Here is a 20736-nt window from a genome sequence, read left to right as displayed (position 1 = left end):
GAGATCAGAGGCATCTGGTGTCCTGTGGCAACCGGACTACACATCAATCTGTTGGAGCTCCAAGCGATCCAGCTGGCATTGAAAGCCTTTCCAAGGGAAAGATGGTGCAGGTTTTTCATGGACAACACCACTGCCATGTGATACTGCAACAAATAGGGCTGGGTAGGGTCTTGGATCCTTTGTCAAGAGGTTTTGTGCCTCTGGACGTGGCTGGAACAGCAGGGCATATTCACAGTGATTCAACATCTGGAAGGATGTCTGAACGCCAAAGCGGGCTAACCAAACAAAAACGTCTTGTGGATAATGAATGGCATCTCCATCTGGAAGTGGCGTTAAGTCTTTCAGCAGTGGGGAGAGCCTTGGTCAGATCTGTTCATCTTTGAAGCGAATGCGACATGTCAGCAATTTTGCATGTTGAAGTTCCAATGTGGCAATCTCTCAAAGACACTTTTCGTCTTGAGTGGAACTCAGGCCTCCTGTACGCCTTTCCGCCAGTACCACTTCTCAAGAAAATAAAGAATGGCTGGGCCCAAGTAATCCTTGTGGCTCTTGAGTGGGCACGGAGAGTCTGGTATCCAGACCTGCTTCGATCCTCCGATCAGACTGCCTCTTTGAGAGGATTTTCTGCAGCAGCAGGGAAGGGTTCTGCACCCAAGCCTGTCCATTCTCCACATTCTTTTTTGAAGATTGAGCGGCGACAGTTGACAGCCTTTGACCTTCCTCCCAAAGCCTGTAACAATATCTTGAGAGCAAGGCGTCCCTCCACCTAAATACCAAATGCCTGTCAGAAGAAAGACAAGTCTGTTGAATTCCTTTCTGCCCCTCTCTCTGAGATCCTGTTGTTCATTCTTTCTCTGGCCCAGCAGGGCGCTGCCATGGGCACTCTGAAAAGTTATTTGTTTCCTATTCTGCTCTTTTGCGGTTGCCTGATCATCTTTATTTGTTTAAGTCTCCTATTCTACAAAGGTTCCTCAAAGACCTTACCCATCTTTTTATTTCATCCCCATTCATTATGCCCCAATGGGATCTGAACTTGTTTTTGACCATTCTGATGTGCTCTCCTTTCAAGCCTCTCCACAATTGTCCTCTCAGGCTTCTCATTTTGGAAACAGCTTTCCTTGTGGCCTTTACATCTGCCAGCGGGGTGTGTGGGCTGAAGGCATTGTCATCTAAACCACCCTACCTTTCTGTCAATCTTGACAAAGTGGGCCTTTGCACTATTGCCTCTATTCTGCCACAAAGTGGTTATGCACTTGCATGTAGGCCAATCCATAACCTTACCTACTTTTTATGCACCGTCACATCCTTCCATGAAAGAGGAGACTCCACCCCCTGTACCCAAAGAGAGCGTTGGCATTCTACCTTGATCATTCAAAAAAATTACGGGTGGATGACCAACTCTTTATAGGGTATATGGGTTTGAAAAACATTTGGCAGTGTAGTAGTGGACCATTTCCAGGTGGGTCATAGTCTGCATTAAGATCTGCTAAGCACTGGCCAAAAAGCAACCTCCTCACGGTTTACATGCTCTTTCTATCTGAGCCAAAGCTGCAACCATGGTGTTAGCACGCAGAGTTCCAGTCCTTGACATCTGTCAGGTGGCAACATGTCCATCTCTGCACACATTTATCAAAAACTTCCTGGACAGTTGGGTCCATAGGGATGGCCACTTTGCCTTTTTGGTCCTACAGGACTTTCTAGTATGAACTTGGTTCGTAGACCCACCTCCAGGGATGTTATTGCTTGTGTATCTATTCGGAATCTGCAGCTAGAATTCTTTATCAGATGAACAAGTTACATACCTTTGATAACACCTTATCTGATAGAGACAATATCGTACTGTCCCACCCATCTTCCCCTTTCTGTGAACTGATTTGTAGGGGCAGGGACTCCCTTTCATTGCCTTAGTTTTGGTGCACCAATAGTCAGTTTCTTCATGGCTCTGCTCTTCTAGCGTGGAAAGAAGCTGACGTCAGGTTGCCAGAGCGGCGCCTATATAGAACTCGCAATGTCACTTCCGGTCTGGATGACGTCAACAACGGACACATAGCGCCAGCTAACTGCTCACAGGGGTACTACTGACGAAAATCTTCCAGATCCAGTCTGACGCCTTGGGAGAATTCTAAGGTAAGGAATCTGCAGCTAGATATTGCCTCTACCAGGTACGACGATACGGAAGGTAATTACCTTGTTCGACAAAACCCATATAGGAACAGGCACAAAGACTGATCTTTTCAAACTTGAAACTTATAATTACACGCTATTAGAAATATATGGCGACCTGGTTTGCTTTCCCCTGATTCCATTGTCAACATCTTTCCCTTCCTCTGATCCAGACAGGCCTGTGTGTGAACAAAAGAAAAAAAGTTAGCTCTGAAGCACAGGGGACCTAGCCCAGTAGATGACTATTGACGGTGAGAAACCTAGGCAGTAGTGAGGCCAACAACATATGCTATCTAAATGAAGGCAACATAGCATTTTTTAAATCTTGACTTCCTCCTGTTTATGAGGGAAAGATTCTTGACTGAGATGGAGATGGTAAAAATCTCAAGAAGGGACAGAACTGTAGATGTTGCCATGGAGAGACTACATTCGTAGGCCTTTGAATTAGACCATTAGATCACAGTTATGCAGATAGTGGCAGGTTTCATTGTCTCAATAGATGAAGGATGAAAATCCGGGATTAGGCTTTAGCCAATACCCTATTAAAACCAAAACTTATTTTAGACAAGTGCAGTTTCTCAGCGTCACAAAACTAATTGAGGGAAGATCCTGACTTCTTACTGTCAGTGTTAACGTACTGAGAGACTGTTATCTGTAACCACAGATTCTTACTCATTGAAGGATAGTGTGTCCTTTCTCCTGACAGAGAAATAGTAACATTTTAGACGACTGGTGGGCAACTTTCTTCCCTTTAAGCACAGGTCCTTCCTTGCTTGATTCTGCAGATAAGTTACCATACAAATCGCTGGATCCTAGAGGTCACCTGCGCCAAGAGCATTGACAAGGAAAACAAGATGAGCAAGAAACTACTGCAGTTAAAGAAGTTTAGGAAAGAAACAAATTTCCATGCACTGTGGTAGGCCAGTATATTTACAGTCAAACCAATCGAGTGCTGCCACAAGCAACCTGAATTGCCAGCAGAGAGAAAATATTATACTCCAAATAGAAAATCGACTGGTCCAAGGTGCAGGCATTTCAGCTGGACCAATGCAATAGTGAGCATCGGTTCCTGTTACACAGATAAAAATTCTGGATTCATGCAAAGTCTGAAGGCCAGTGGCTATGATTCTCATAGAGTTTTTATCCAGAGGCAAGAGACTGTATTGACTGAAACCACTGCCACAGTAGGCACTCGCATGATAGCTACGAAAGATGCACCTTGGTGCTCACTTAGCTCTGCAAATTCAGAAGTCTGCTTCTTACCATTTTCATGTTAGCCTGGGCTCAGAATAGACAGCAAAGAAAGAATAGGCCATCCTGGAAAACCGGAAGAGTGAGCAAGATTATAATCAAAGATGTAATTTTCAGACCAGGACATTTTGAAAGGATGATATGACACCCTTAACAGGGGAAATATTTAGACTCTCCTAAAAGTCGTCCAAGTCCTTGCACATTTAACCTCAAAGAACATATTTTTTGTGGGGTTTCTGAAAAAAGAGAGGGTGATGTGGGAGAGCCCTCACTGGTAACCTGGTCATCAACCTGTTCTGCAAATCTAATATCGAGCTGCTCATATATTTTTAAAAACTGTGGCATAGTGATGTCTCCCTCTAAAAAGTTACTGCATCCAACCATATTAGTGATCAAGGGCTACCAAGTGAAATATGGCTCTGAGAACACTAAGAAAGCAACTTCTAGAAATATGAAGTGCCGTTGCCAAAGGCTGAAGGAATCCATGACGACATAAGAAAAGTACAAATCAAAATGGACCTTGTTACAGAAAAAAGCTGTTGTGCTGTAGATACAACAACAGATGGGTCCCATTCGCCAAAAGGAGTGGGGTTGGATTACAGCAACTCTAGCACATCCTGGGTGAAACTGCCTGTAGGACTGAGCAATAAGAGATGGTCCCCGTTTGCCAAAAGTAGTGGGATTGTATTGCAGCAGCTCTGGCAGCCCTAGGGTTGGTTCACCTGTAGACAGTAAATATTCCATGAGTAGGTATTTTAGGGTCCCATCTCTCTAGCAGCAGGAGCCTAAAAGAGGAACCTTCCCTCCATATCATGAGGTGGAACATTGGAGGCTTGGAAGAAAAGGGATACCTGTGGCTCATCCAAAATATAACGTGTTGCTTCCAGTAGTCATGGGCCCTATATGAAACTGAAGTCTATTGTACTTTTGCAAACCTGCATTGAAGTGAAACCAGGAAGGCCATCGATGGTTTGGAAGATATGTATTTCTTGTGCCCTTTGCAGAGATGCTGTCAATTTCCAAGGTATAAACAATAACTTCAAATTGAAGGTTATTAATAATGATAAAGTAACAAGTAATAGTTTTAATGTATAAAACCCTCTAGGGAAGTACAAAAACTGATAAGACCAAGATAAGTTGTTTTATTATTGAATCAAAACACCCTTTTGTAGCATATGGCAACTTTGATGTTAGACATATTAAGGACCAGCCTTGGAATGAAATTGCTGAATAAGAGTTAACATGCAGGATCCCAGAAGCAGAAATGCAAAGGGCTAAAAATAAAAGGGAGGGGAAGTTATCCATGTATATGAGTGGCCTTTTCTCACTGAATGGCCGAATGCTCTCTTGACACAACCCTATACCCTAAACCCTCTATTTCCTATAGAAATGGAGAGTGATGTTGCCAAATAGATTATTTTCATTACATACATTGCCTCATGTCCGGGTCGCAAATGTTACAATTGTTCTTGTCCAACTGTAGAATCAGTAATAGCTTAAGTAGAGCTATTTATATAAAAAATAAAAAAAAAAGCTGGAAGCCGGAGACCTCTTACATGTTTGACCCCAATGATATTGCGCCAAGTTGAACTAGAATTTTAGTGAAAACTGGAGGGAGGTTCCATGGGCAGGTATCATTTCATCCAGTTATAAGAGAATCTGATCAGTAATCTCTCTCACCGTTGTTGCTCATCACCACTCCAGACTTATGCTGAGTCTGCAAAAAACAATGATTTTTGGCTTGTTTGAATGGTACTGTTAACAGGAAAGCACTACTTACTTAATAGTGCATTGAGACAGTGTAAAAGCTGTTAGAAGAAAGAATGCAGAGAAGATTATGGAATGCTTTAGTATTGCCTGCCTGGGATAGCGACAGCAAGTTATTTAGGAATTACATGGAGCTGCATGGATAGGCCAAGCTGTCTTAATACTATGAATGGTGCAGAAGAGTGGGTTCAACATTTCCTCACATTGTACTTACCAGAGTGCAGCAGAGACCTGCAAGCTGTTACCTCTGACAACTTCTTGTAAAGGCAAAATCTCAGCCTCCGTGCTAGGCAAGTGCCACTGCTCACTGAAGCTGAGGTGGCAGCAACAACTGGCAGCCAGAAATTAAAGAACACACCAGAATCTGACCAGGCCTATCTGTTTCAGGTAGAGTTAAAAGGACGCGGGTTCTGCTGCCGGTCTCTGATTTTAATGTCGTTTTGCACAGTGCTCATGTTTTAGCCTCATGCAGGTTGCCGCTAATTGTACCATTGTGAAAAAATGGTTCTCTCTCAAACCCGCTAATCGCCTAATTTCTTTACTGGGTGGGAAATGAACGACAAGGTTTTGCTTAATAGAATGCAGAAGGTGGGTTTTGATTATAATATTATGGTCAGCACTTATGAAAGATTTAGGAAGAGTCGGGACCAAAACCAGTCTTGTAGGCTACAATTGATTTGATCAAAAAATGGCAAGCTCATAAAACACCTTTAATACTAACCTTTGACCTTAAATTTATGTTCCCTATTGTTGACTGCTGACGGCTTGGATATGTTATTGTTCGATACAGTAGGGAAAGCTAGAATGGATGACGAGAGCCCTGTAACAAATGCAGAAACACACTAAATGAAAGGCCCGATATGGGCACGAAGGCCGATGCACGGAGGAGTTTAGCCTCTAGTAATGAGTTAGGCAAGATTGTATGAAATTGCCCTTACTTTTTAACGTTTCCTGGCAAATAGGCATATTTCAAGAGGATTGTTTTTACAGCTGAATTTCAGTTTTTTGCTGCTATTTGTGGTACATGGGTGTTTTACTCAGATCTTCCTGATGAATGGTTCTTAATGTTTTGCAATCACTACATGCTTTTGTTATTTAAAACTGGTGCAATAATTTGAGGCAATACGTTTAAGACAGTCTGCAGCACATAGCCTGTTTTCGTGAGTAGAGCTCCAGACTGGGACACTTGGAGGCGCCATTTTTACACAGCAGTGCTCTATTGTTTGAGCAAACCTGAGCACCTCCTACTGAGACGGCCACTATGCTGATTGCCATTCAAAAGTACATCCTAAGATAACTTAAACTTCTGCTGTACTGTATGGAATTAGAGCCCCCTTTGGGAGTGCATGTAACTCAGTGTTACTGAATTGCTGTGGGAGAGTTAACTTTTAAAATTGCAAGCTCCTATTCTATCCTGTAAATATAGGGATTGGCGGATATTTAACAGGCCAAACTAAATGCAGCCCTAAGCAACGTATGCTCTCTTCATAAGCACACGCTGGACATCTATATTGTGCTAGTGACTCATAATTAGATGTACTTTTCATGACAGAAACCTGGTTACGCGAGGACTCCTGCCCTGACCTACAGCTTGCTCCATTACACCTGTATACGCTTAGAGAGAATTGGCAAATCTGGTGGGGGTCTAGTCATAGTGTTTAAGATAACTCTTAAATGCTTCTCTTTCCAGATCAATGATTCAAAGGATGCTGAAGCACTGAGCATCTGCATCTCACCCTCTGCACGATATTATTTTGCGGTCTAACTATTTTCGCATCCCCTGAGCTATGGAGGGAATTTGATTAATTCTCTAATGGGCTCTAGCACACATGATTGTCAGCTACTGGCGGAAATATAAGGGCTTTTAAGCACACAAGGGTTAGGAAAGGAATAGAACACATAGAATCACTACCTCTACTGTTCATCAGCAATATGAGTTAACAATGTACAGTGAGGACGTAAAAGTGCCAAAATGATGAAGCATGTCAAATTTGAATAGAAACGAGATTCTTAGAGGGGACTGTACGGTGCATGGTTACTGACGATCATAATGTGTATATCTTGTATGATACGAAATGTTAATAAGAAGGTTTTTTTAAAAGATTGTCAACTACCCTAACAGTACAGTTTTCTGACAAATTGTCCTCAGACTGGAAACAGTGTTAAAAAAGATAAAAATGGCACGTCTATGGAGATGACATTACCAAGAGAAAGATAAAATTCACTATAAACAAGTCTTGAGTATTTACCATAAAATCTAAAGCTTGTACGCTGCACTTTGTTCTGAAAAAGTTTAGTGCATCTCATAATAGCTCTAAAGAAGTTTTTTAAATTGTCTCCGACTTCACTGACCCTAAAGTAACAGCTCCTTTTTCGAGGATAAAATTGAGGATTCAATCTAATCTCTTGAGTTTAAACATTAGTGAGCCAATGGTTCTAGTGCCTACTCCAAAAATGCCCTTAGTGAGGGTCAAACTGTCACACTGAAGAGGAACTGAAGACCTGCCTGTGTAAGTGTATAACTGGCTCCCCTCCGGACCCATTTCTCTCACACATCTTGAGACAAATGGCGTACTGAATAAGTCAAGTGTATCTAGAACTTTTTCCTGGCTCACTACAATCGGTGATGGTGACAAGCTCTTGGAAGAGGGTGAATGCCGTTCCCCTTCCGAAAACGCCAAATGCTGATCTGAGTGCTTTTTTCTAATTTTAGACCCATCTCTCTGCTGCCATGGGCCTCGAAGTGACTTGAGAAGATTGTTCATTCACAATTATCAGAATTTTTTGACACTTTCCATCATCTCAGATCATCACAGTATTGTTTAAGAGCATGTCACAGCACAGAAAACAGCCCTTAATTTAATAATTGATTCCTTCAATTAAAATTTTGAGTTTGGCCATAATGCCGCCTTGATTCTGTTAGACCTCTCTGGGGCATTTGAAACGGTCTCACACGGTATCTTGCTTCAGCGTCTTGTTTCAATTGAAGCGGAGGCGGTGGCTTTAAAATGGCTCTGATCCCTCATGGATAATAGAGAGAAAGTCATATGGATGAAGCCTTTTTACTCAGGGGTGAAGACACTAAAGTGCTGTGTACCACTGGCCTCAGCAATGAGCCCCACTCTCTTTAACATTTATATGTCCCCGCTTACTTTTTTGATTAAATCCTTTGGCATTAAAATTATCTGTGGATGATACCCAGCTTTTGCTGACCTATGAGGGCTATTCGACTGAAGTTAAGGAAGGTCTTTAACTTGCTTTGAGGTGGTGATAAGGTGGCTCAGAACCAACTGCCTGCAGTCTGATCCACACAAAATGAAGGGCTTTTTGACCCTAACCCTCTTCCTGGTTAGCTTGTTGCCTGGCCAAGTAGTTGTCCATTGCCTCTGTACCCCCATTTCCCCCCGACAGTGGTGAAGAGCCTCTGGGTGCTTTTTTATCTTCACCTCTTTAAACCCAGGATCTCTTCAGTTCTGAAAGACTCTTTCTGAATACTCAGAATGCTAAGACTTTCTTCCCTGTGATGCTCGGAAAGCAGTAGTCTATCCAGGTTCGATTATGGGTTTCCCAGAATACTTAGTCCATCTGCTGCAAATAGTGCAGAATGTGGCAATCCACCTATTGTTCCAACTGCCCAAATGTGCCTCGGTGTCTTACTACTGCAACCAATTGCATTGGCTACCTGTGAGGAAAATGATTGTTTTTAAAGCCCTAATCATCATCTCAGATGTATCTCCGACGAAACCATCTTCTGTAAACAGCTAAAAACCCAGTTGTTCAACCTATAAGTTGGTTGATTATTACATCGGGACACTCCTGTAGTAGCTGTGCACTTTAGAAGTGTTTTCATTCGTTTCACCAATAATCTTCATCAGTAATGCTACTAGGTGCCTTGATTGCTTAAAGCTGTATGTGCCCATACTATGTGGGTTAGGACCTCACTTTTTTTTAATATGCATAACATGTAATACCGTTCTCCCTAACCAAGTTGTCTGTGCATTGGTTGTTAAGGGGATTTGTATAGTTCTGCAAAGAAAAGCGTCTGGCGATCAACATTATCCAACCTAAATTCATGAACATGAACACAAAAAGAACTTTGAAAAGTTCCCTGACTCTAAAATGAATTAATCTTGAACAGAAGGGCATATTTGATTATCTTGGCATAATGCTAGACCTAGACCATTAGCCTTCCTGGGGGCCTGCAAAAGCTCAAAGCAGTTAGCACTCTGAGCCAGAATACAGGCTCATTGTTGACATGCAAGAATAAATTAGATGGTCACTCACTGAGCATTATCGTATAGGTCTACAAAGCGAAAGTGATGGCTGGCACTCTATATGTGTCTGAAATTTGAAGGGTGTATTAAAGCCACCAAAATCCAGAAGGGACACATTCATTCCTGAGAACCCCTTTTGTGATTGAGCCCAGGAACCCCTTAAGCTGCATTGAAAGTTGTACTAGGACTGACTAGTATTTCTGAATGGATCGCCTTGTGGCATGTCAGGCTATAGTTTAGGCCACAGATCAAGCTTTACGCAGGCACATACAAAATCCTTTCTATCGTCAAGGAAATTGAACATCAGAGGAAATGTGAGTGGCTTGATTATGTAGAGAACAAATTGCTGAGTTAGTAAATGATAGCTACTAGTTAGAACAAGTACATCAAAACGCGGGGGAGGGGTTTGTTGCTAACAGGATACTTATGCCTAAAGTCATATTTTAGATTTGCCTCTTATTTGAATGAGATCACCCAGAAACTGTCACACATTTTATGTCCCGTTTAGGCTAGGCATTCTTTTGCTATGCACCTCTAAAGCAAATGGTGATGTACATGGTTCTGCGTAAAGGTTTTGTGATTACTCCTGGGAGGCTAGGTAAGAGGCAAAAATGCAATGCATTTCATGATGTTTTCCTCAAAAACAATCACACTGCAAAAGAAACTATTATCACTTTTCAGGCTTTCAAAAATAAACAGTTAAAGAAAAGCCATGTCCCTGTGCTATTGGGTAGATGTGCTCATCTTTCGAACAGAAGCACTTTATATCTGGAAGCATCTCTACAAACTCTCAAGTCCAAAACTGATATAAGTCATATATTATGCTCATTTTTTTAACACCACCGCTTTATGCTTAGAGAGCATTACCATAAGTCACAGGCACTTTTTTGCTTTTAGGCCTGTCAAACTTGTTATGTGAAGTAAACCTCTGATTTATTTATGGCTACCTGTACGTTTTGGCTGGAGGTGTATTTTACTCTGTATCAAGTGCATTACATTTCTTTTCTTATTGTTTCCTTTACTTTATATTTAATTTTTATTATTGTATGGTTTACTTTTAGAGAAACAATAACATTCTTAAGTGGGCCATAATAATTCGAATTTATCATGTGCTGATCTAAATTAGATGATGTGATTTATAATAATATGGTTGTGTTCATGAATATTACCAGGGTGATTAAAATACAGATCTCAGGCATTATTATTCACCCACCATAGCCTCTTGAAGGCGGAGTTTACCCTCCTTCATTCAGCATATTGACTTGGTTGGACCGAAGGGGATAATCCTTGCTTGTTAATTTTTCAGGACTAAATTGACTAAGACACTTGGAATTTGAACACGAGTCAGTCCTTGCTTTGAATGACATTGCTGAAGTTTTTAGATCTCATACAAGGAGGGTGCATGATACTGCTGTTCCTGTGTGAAGGTGAAGAACCTACTGCACTACAACCACAGCCACTGATTACCACTTAAGCAGTACCGGCCAGGACAAGGTCTTCCTTGCGGCAGACACAGGCTTCTCAGTCTTTAAAGGCCATAATCAGACTTTTACAAGTCAGAAAGCTGAGAAGCTATATAGACCTCTCTTCATGAATTCTTCAGACACTGGGCTACAAAGATCTTCATAACGTCTTTACATTGGTCTAACGCTCTTCGATGCTGCACTTCCCCCTTTTCAGATCTAATTGTAGTGGCATCTTTCCACGTGTTGTGAGTGAGAAAAGACTGGAATTTAGCATTTGAGCAAAGTAACTCTTCTATTTATTATCCTGAGCTTTTTCCTATTCGCAATACCATCTTGCTAATATCTCCACTGAAAGCAAACATTGATTGGCTCCTGTTTTTTAAGTTATGAAGTAGTGCTGATGTGCATAAACACAGGGATAGGGGACCAGTCTGCATACAACACATGCATGGAGGGTTTTACTGTGCAGCCATAACTATGTTTTAATAGGTTATGGAAGCATTTCCAGTCCTACCATTAGATGTCCATGTACTCTTGTTCTTGATAAAAAAAACAAGAAAAAAAAAAACACCTTCAGGCTATGAATAAAGGACTTGCTTAACAACTAGATGGATTGATACGTGTGCAATTCAGTCTCAGAACTGTTCCAAATGGTGCCCACCAATTTGCCAGTTTCAAAAATGTGTGCTCACACTTTACAATTTAGATAACTCTCTTTTCTACATGTTTTCTGAAAATCACCTTAATCACTGCAAAACCCCAAAGGAAGGGGCAAAAAGGTACTCAAAATCACTTTGACTGGAAAAGAGAAAATTAAATAGAGCAATCAGAAAGCTTCATCAACTGATCACACATGCTGGCCATGAATCCAGGCAACAAATTAGTGGCCTTAAGGTTAAAGTACAAAGAGGTTATCTGGTCTGCCAACAATTCCTATCGGATTCAACTATGGTCCAAGCTGCTATATGCAATTAAAATGAAAAATAGCAACCTTTTATGGGGCGAAATTAATTACCTTGCAAATGGGAGATTTCGACATCACAACGCTGGCATTTTTTAAGCGGACTGGTCAGCTTATATAACGGCGCCATTTTCAGGAGACCAGAAAGTAAAGACAATGTTGTCTCCCTTGATACACACTCTTGTAGGATCCTCATTAGCTACTTTTTCAGATGCCCATTGGTTTTCAGTTTCGCAACTGCGGCTCACTCTTAAGAAATTGAGATCCGATGGGACACTCGGCCCGACTTCCCAACAGCTATATTAAACAGGACCAACACCTATGGGCCTCAGTTCTTAACCCGCTATTCAGTCAGGCCTCTACCACCAATGCCATACCATCATTGTGGAGAGTCAGCATTCTGCATCCCTCTTCTAAATCTGGCGCAAGGTCTGATCTGGTGAATTATAGATTAAGTTCTCTGATAGACATGGAAACCAAGATCTTTGCCTCCATTTTATTGTAAGACCTGGACGCGTTGCCTCTGCAGCTGACATCATCCCTAAAACACAGACAGGTTTCAGGGCTAGAATGAACACTACGGCCAGTCTTCTTCCGGTCTCCTTTCTTGTTGAAAAAGCCAAAAGGAAACACTCCACACTTTATGCTTTTTTTTCTTTTAACCTAAAAGCAGCATTCAACAAGGTCCCGCAATAGCGACTAGGGGCAAAAATGGCCAGCTGGGCAGTACTCTCAAAACTCCTAGATGTAGTAATTAACCTACACTCAGACACCTGGATCCAAGTAAAGATTGGTAACTGCGACAGAACAACACAGAAGATCCCCATGCACACTGGATTAAACCAGGGGATTGTGCTCGCGCCAACCTTATTAAACATCTACACAGCGGACCCTGAGTCTCGATTAGCTGTAGTGTTGTGTGGCCCCTCCCAAACTAGCAAACTAACCAGTGTGATGCTCTTAATACACAGACAACTTCGTGCTGCTTAGCCAGACGCAGTTGGACCTCCAGCGACTGATCTCCAAATTAGTGGAATACATGATGATGTTGGGCCTTGAACTAAATCACAACAAAACCAAAGTGATTTGCTCCTCAGCCAAACCAAGTGCCAGTCGCCCCTAAGTTTAAATGGGAAGCAGCCAACAAGCTGGGTAGCGCTGGCCAAGCACTATAAATTCTTGAAGGTTATGCTGGATGCAAGTCTATCATATAAAGACCATTTATTGCAAAGGCAAGGTTTGTCTCACAAACCATGATTTGCCTTCATACAACTACAAAAAAAGCTAGGAAGCACTTCGCATAGTCATCTACTTCAGGTCATTGGAGCTAAATGTCTTCCCTCACTCAGTTATGGCTCTTGAGTTTCTCACAGGGTGAGGTGCCCCTTTGCTCAACCGGCTCCAGTCAGTCTTGTTCAAAAGTATCTTTCATCTCCTAAATCATATGTTGCAGGTTAGATTAGAGTTTCTCCTTTTTTCATCCAGTACCGGTCCTTTGGGCAGTAATGAAACTGTCGGAAGCCAAGAGCTACCACAGCTGATACTTTAGCCATGCTGTGTTGGTTGGAAATGGGTCTGCAGTCAAACAACAGATTTTCCTGGCGAACTTTATTAAGGCAAGTTCTGACCAACTTGAATTTACACAAAGCATGGTATACCAATATTGCTTTTTCATTTTTTATAAAAATTAAGTGGATTTGGCAGGACAGCATCATGGATGGTCAGTCCTCCTCTTGTATATCTCTGTGAGTCCGCAGCTGTATTTAATGACTCATATCACAGGCTCCGTCCAGCACTCTCTTCTATTTCGTATGGGAGTATTTCCATCTAAAGACTTGGTTTCATCAGGGAAGCAATCTTGGGCAGACCCCCACTGTCACGTATGCGGCCAGTGGAAAGAAAGATTCTTACATTTTTTTGTGCATCTGCCCGGTTGGCACTCCTATGGGATAGAAACTGTTATGTCCCTCCCTGAGACCCCTACAAATTAGATCGTGTTGACCAGTCATGATGGCTCTTCTAAATGAGCACAGTGTACAGTTAGCTACCAGAGCAACAACATTTCTGTTGTATGTTAAAGAGCTGCTTAATCACCAAATAGCGAATCTGGAGAAGCCACACACTTTACCCTAGTTAATAATCTTGGTGATCCAGTGTGATGAAACTTTCTGGCCTTATAGCCCACTTGTTGATTACTGGTTGTCTAGTATTCCAGCTTTGCACCAGAGTTACACTTTTTTATATTAAACATGGCCAATACCACTTTGCACTATTTTGCACCCTAGCAACGAGTTAATGTTGGTCACCTGGTCAGTGGTTTCTGCTGGCATTTTAAGCACTTGACCAAGACTTGCATGAATTTGTACGATCCTGCATTTTAGTGACCGGCCAATCCCGGTTACCTTGTAATCTGTGTCTTTTGTTGGTGATTTTAGTTTAATGAATTCCTTGCCAGTGTGCATCTTAGTGACTGGGGGCGTCGGACTAACCTTTTTGTTTTATGTACCGCAAACTAGTGGTCCTCATACATATTTATGACAAGCAGCTGGCCCCACAATCAATTTGTATCACAACAGTTCTTCACAATTGTTACTTAAATGTTTAGAGAGACAGTTTTAACTATTGCTATGCCTTTTTTTTTTTTTTTTTTTTTAACAGGTCAATCACAAATCAGTATTTTAACTGTTGTAGTGTGATCTCGCAGTGATATTAATTAATTTATCAGCAATAAAGTATTACCTTAGATTACATGTTTTACAAACCTTATTCTTTCATACAGCTAACACCTCAAAACAGACTTCAACTAAATATTCCAAATGGAGATTGTATCAAGTTTTGTCAGGGAATTTAGCTCTATGATTGGGAAATTAATTTGTGTATTGTCCATCTGTGATGGAGATCTGTGTGCATTGATGGAGAAAGCCTATGCTATCGTCCTTTTCGAAGTAGTCAATTTTATTTTTGATTCAAAGTTCTGTGGCATCTACTAACAAGAAGTTTGTTTGGTGATAGAAAAAACCAGCCCGCAGAAGGTATGAATCATATGGAATGTATTCTGATGATGATGCGAACAGTGATGCGTCCAGTGCCTGTTCAGAACGTTCATACAGCTCACGCAATGGCAGCATTCCGACCTACATGCGTCAAACAGAAGATGTTGCAGAGGTGCTCAATCGTTGTGCCAGCTCAAACTGGTCTGAAAGAAAAGAAGGCTTACTCGGTCTTCAGAATTTACTAAAAAACCAGAGAACTTTAAGGTACAAAATTAAAATTACTTTCAAGCAATGAGAAAAGTAAATTGAATCAGAAATGTTTGATAACTGGTTATTTGGTCTACACATAGAATCTTTTAATTTCAGTATTCACTTTCACAGCTAAACATGCCTCGTTTGAGAGCACTTAATAAACAAAATTACTCAATATTATTTTATTTATTATTCCATATCTATCATTAGCTCTTATTTACCACCAGAATTTGTGCTTTGGAATTCTTGTGCCATTCAAAACAGGTTTAGTATAAAGTTTTATATATTTTTTATTGATAAGTGTTACCAGATACTTGAAGAGAAAAACATCATACTTTAAGAGAAAAAAACATTAAACTGTAACCCACAAATATATATTGCACGTTTTTATATTGCAAATTTTCCTTACCTAGATTTAGTCAGCTAACATGACTGAGAAACGCTTTTGATTTTCAAAGCAAAAGGTTCAAAGATTGTAGAGCTTTCTTGGTCTGTGCTCCTGCCATGCTCACAAGACTGATAGAATGTATGTATTACAAGTGTAGATGTTAAAGTCTCTTTGCTGAATGTAAAGGTGATCAGTGATGGGCCATCTCTAAGTTCTGGATATGGGTCAGGTGCAGCAAAACCCATCATTCAGTGGTGCGGTTATGACCTCATAATTCTTTTAACAGACATGTTCTTGTGTGTCCTTCGTTTAGACACGCTCGGAGTGAAACTTCTTTTGAAATCACCACAGGCTACATATTAAAAATTAAGCATGATCTTCGTATTTTGTGCTCTGAATTAATCAGGCATGTCCTACCACTGTGCTTCAAAGAACTGGCGCCTCGCCAACTTTGACTCCTCAGGATTGCCCTTTTGTTTGTTTGACAATGTTGTGTAAAAACATACATTCCCAAAACAATTAGTAGTTTGTTCAGTAAAATTACCCGCTAATTAAAGTATCAACTGGGTTCAGCAGTGCTTCTTTTGTATTCTGTACCACATCCGTTAACATTGTTGATAATGCCCTGCAGGCCCCTCGATACCCCTGATGCAGGCACAGCGATTGTGAGGTGAAAAAGTAGCTAGACTATTTATCCCTCCTTAAAAATTCCAAGGTCTTTAGAATGTAGCTCACAGCACTGTTTATTGAAGTGTTCAGACTTGTGTATGAAAGACAAATCTTACAACCATGAGGTTATATTTTGGATTTTCCCATACATTCCATTTTAGGGATGAAATGTAGTTTTCTTTTTTTTTTCTTTTTTATGTGGAGGTTTCATCAGTCTTCTCATAAGAATTGTAATGTGTTAACTATTTCCTATGCAGAGAACTATATGTAATCTGTAAAATAACAGGTTTCAGACTTGATAGAGCTACCTAAGTCCTTCATGCTTGTGAGGGTGGTCAGTTAAGTATCGTTATGATAACCTGGGATTTTATAGCACTATGGAAAGGCAACAAAATGTGAGCATGAGTGATATTTAAATAAGGTGTATTATATTAAAATACTTGAGTATTTTGGCTTGGGCAATCCCATGCATGTGGCTCAGCAAGTCAGATTTCTCAAATTATCATTTTGCTTCATAACTTTGCTGTACTTTTGCATATTGTAAATATCTTCATCGTTTCATGCATTTTTTGCAGCCGTGTTGAGTTGAAACGATTGTGTGAAATTTTTACTCGGATGTTTGCTGACCCCCATAGCAAGGTAAGCCAGGGACATCTGATTTTTCTAAACTTTCAGTTCTTATCTAATCTATAAAGTTTGAGTCGTTTTTCTAGTATTCTGTGTGCACCTGCTGAAAAACATCATTGGCACCCTTATACCAAATAATCTTGTAAATGGTACAGAAGTCTGGTAAATATGGGAAAATGAAGAACCTCTGTTTAAGTATTGCAATACATATAAGAAGTGACTCAAACAGATGATCTCTATAGAACAAAAATATATTTCTACTACAACATTTCAGCTTCTGCCTTCCTCAGGTAGTACAAGGTGGTTTGCTCAGTGGCTGCACAGCAGACACTGCTGGATTTCCAAAAAGCATCATGAGTGAAGATTCTAATTGGAATGTGGAATCATTGCAGTCCTGAGAACTCTTCAGATATGCAGAAATCAAGTGGTATTGTCAGTGATGTTCAGTTCATCTGGGTGCAGTGATTTTAAACGGTACATCCAGATATTTTCTCTGATGTCCAGTAGTTCTTCCTTTCAAACATGTTCCACAGGGAAAATCTTCAAATCTGATAGTAAATGGTCCACAAGATAACAATGATTGGCTACAGGCTGGTCAAGTTTCTTGTTAATTATTGCTGATTTGTGATTCCTGAATCGTGTACAGAGGTCATTCAGATGGATCTGGAAGATTTTTTAGCAGTACCCCTGCATGCCGGTTGGGGGCAACGTTTGGCTCTGTGTCCTCTGCCCCGGAAGAGACGCGTGTTGTGCATTTATTGGCACCACCCTGGCGCACTGAGGTCAGTTCTTTCTGTTCCCCGCCACATAGCCAAACTACCCTCAGTCATTTTTTTATTGTCTTTTTTGCCTACTTTTGTCAACTCTTTTTGAGGAATTTCGTTCCTGATATGAGGATGTCACCCAAGAAACCGGCTGGTTTCACGCCATGTGGGTGGTGCCTGTCACAGGGAGATGTCAGTGTCAGACCTCCATTTGGTGTGTATGTGGTGCTTGGAGCCTTGCTGCGAACCTAAGACATGTGAGGGCTGGCGCTTCTTGTATCTGAAGGCGCTGAAGATCCTCACCACCCAACGTCCCATTACCCCACGACGCTCAAAATACCTGTTATGCAAAGGTCCTAGGATCATTTGTGGAGCTGCACCTAGCGATTGCTGTCACTATCCAAGTTGTTGAGTAAGTCACACAAGCATAAAAATACCGAAGAAGTAGAAGAAGTCTTCGACTTCACCCCTTTTGGTAAAGTCATTTGTCGAGGCAGAGAAGCGTGAGCACTCCAACCCTTGTGTGCAGCAGAGCGTGAGTCAGAGTACCCTCCGCGCCTCACTTACTTTCCAGGATCCAAAGTAACCCCCGCCCAGCTCAAAAAATGTTACAAAGCAATGCACTTCATATTTGGGTGGCCTGACCTCTCTGGGCTCTACTGGTTCAGGAGGATCCCCCACTGGATCCCCACCAGTGGATTCGGCCTCTGCACCATTCTGGTCTCATGGATCCCTTTCTGGATCCAGATCGGAGCGGCAAGCAACACAGAGAGCTTCCTCGGTACACGCTCCAGTGTTGATACCCCCGGCAGGCCCTGTTCCTAAAGTGCATATGATTTTACTTTAGACATTGCATATACATGGAGATTCAGTGTTTTAAAAATATTGTTTTTGCTTATAATTTTCTTTCTAACATCTTGTTGGGCCTCCTTGTCTGGGTTCTAATTACCTTTTCATAGATCAAGTTAAATACAGATTTAGTTTCTTCACTACACCAAAATGGTACAGAGTTTGAGATCTGATAAATTTACAATCTAGCAGGGAAAATACAAGAAGCATGAGGATATCCCGCTCCATGAGATTAGGCAGTTTTGAATCACATATAATAGATTTGTTCAGAAAACGTGCATAAGGGTTAATTTCATGATTTATTTAGTCTCTACAGAAATGAGGACCTCAAGTTACATATTAAGTCTTTATGTCCTTTCTCATTTTGTTCTCCAGTCTGTATTTCCACTTTTATTTCAACTTGAATACTGAAATAATTGTGGTCATAACATTTGGAGATAGTGCCACCTCGCGGTCAATACCTAAAACGTGATCTATTTCTGCATGTAACAAAGCCAGTAATGGACCCCCTGGCCCTGCTTCATATGAGACCCTTGTATGTTGCGCACCTCGCTTCCACATTTGTATGACTGATTCAATCGGTGCGTCCAGTTATCTGATGAATTTAATAGAAATCATAGTTTGTGTATAATCCTTTATTGTGATAACGCCTCCCTTTATGATTAATTAACTCACTTTGGGACTCGTTTTAGGCCAATGAATCTTTTGACTCTGATTGAAGACACCTTAGGACGAGATAGCTAATCAACATGTCAATCAATATGTCAATAACGTCATCAATATTTATTATAACAATGCAATTCACCTTAGTCAATAACATTTAATGAAACTCAGAAACACCATGACCTTTCAGTCATGAATAACCACACCAGAATAATACGAATTTCTGTGATTTTTATTCCCTATTGATTACAATTCTACTAGTAAGTTTATTAGTCTCAAAACCAAGAAACACATTAGCATTGTCACAATATGGGAACTCTGATAAGATTTCATCAAAGCAAGAATCACAAACATCAGAATATAACACGGCGTCAGCATAAGTTATTCTAGCAGAGTATCATCATCACGTATTCAACAAAGTATAGATTTGGTCATTTGTCTATTTGCGTTAGTTTAATGAACCCATCTCATCTAACCTCTAATTAGCATTGGCATGTTGGGCTTCATGCAAAACAATTTAGTAACACCAATTTGGAAAAACATCTAACTATGGTCTCGGTCAAAATAAGGAGTTGGTACATAGAAAGGAAAAGCAAACAGACAATCACAATTTCATTGTCCTATAGTTACCCTCCGTTTGGGGTTAGCACTCAAGTTCGGTCTTCCTCCTCAGGACATCAGTTGATTCGCCATCAGGAATTCAGCAGTCTGGTAAAAGGAGGCACTTCCCTCATAAGGAGGTAAAGTGTAAACGGGCAATCTAAGGGCAAGGATGGTTCTAAGTAAAATTAGCAAGTCACTAAGCAAAGTGACAAAAGTCTCTGGATCATAGCAAATCGCATCAGCATCTCCCCTAACTCTCTCCTTTCCCGCCTGTTCTAATTTACTTCCTGGTGTCAAGGGTTTTTATCCCCTTTTCGTTGTACATTCCCCTAAAATTCGATTGGACAAGGGGTTGCACCCCACTATCTTTAACCAATTAACTTTACATTAGCTCATCGAATTTGTCACCCCATAACAGTTCTCACATATTTTATTGGTCCTTATGATTGACGTCTTTAGCAGGTGGAATGTCCGGTATGATTTCATAGTCTTGTGGTCCTTTGCACATCTTCGGTCAGTGGCTCCATTGTCTGTACCGGTTCAGGCGATCTTGTACCTACGACTGGTCTACAGTGTTGCATTCAGCTAAAATAATTCTATAAGCAAGTCGAATTTCATGAGAACGGATGTACTACAGTTATATTCAGCTTCTAGTTTAGAGAAAAAAACAAGAGTTCATGTCCTTCAGCAAGTCAGCACACTGCACGTTAGAAAAACACATTTAATATGAGAGCCAGGCAGCTAGCCCTCGACTCATGCTAACTAAAAGGCCTAGTGATTTATTAGCAAAACCTTTACATATACCTATTATTATTAGTGTAAAATCATATCATAACATAGAGTTTCAACATTATTAGTCAGTTTCATTAGTCCCTGTATATATTGGCGGCCACTCCCCGTGGGCACTTTCAAGCGCACGTTTTAGCAAAATACATTAATACAGTTTCTATGCAGCACTATTACACATTAGTACATAAACATTTCATGTTAATATAGATTATATAAGCTACGCTCTCTCAATTGTATACATCTATTTCAGTACTATA

At 40.8% G+C, this 20736-nt stretch overlaps 1 protein-coding gene across 50 annotated transcripts in view; it reads left to right on the top strand.

Annotated features, from left to right (window-relative positions):
• The window catches only part of CLASP2 (cytoplasmic linker associated protein 2), a 1425897-nt gene that overhangs the window by 1064526 nt on the left and 340635 nt on the right, over positions 1–20736 (top strand). For all 50 annotated transcript variants that reach the window (XM_069214594.1, XM_069214706.1, XM_069214671.1 and 47 more), the window contains 2 exons: positions 14895–15139; positions 16760–16823. In XM_069214594.1, coding sequence (XP_069070695.1) covers positions 14895–15139; positions 16760–16823 — 309 coding nt within the window. The remainder of the gene's footprint in view (positions 1–14894; positions 15140–16759; positions 16824–20736) is intronic.

This window comes from Pleurodeles waltl, chromosome 2_1 (genome assembly GCF_031143425.1).
Source record: "Pleurodeles waltl isolate 20211129_DDA chromosome 2_1, aPleWal1.hap1.20221129, whole genome shotgun sequence".
In the NCBI taxonomy this organism is placed as follows: domain Eukaryota; kingdom Metazoa; phylum Chordata; class Amphibia; order Caudata; family Salamandridae; genus Pleurodeles; species Pleurodeles waltl.
Note: the sequence above shows the minus strand (reverse complement) of the source record. Positions and strands in the feature narration are given on the sequence as shown.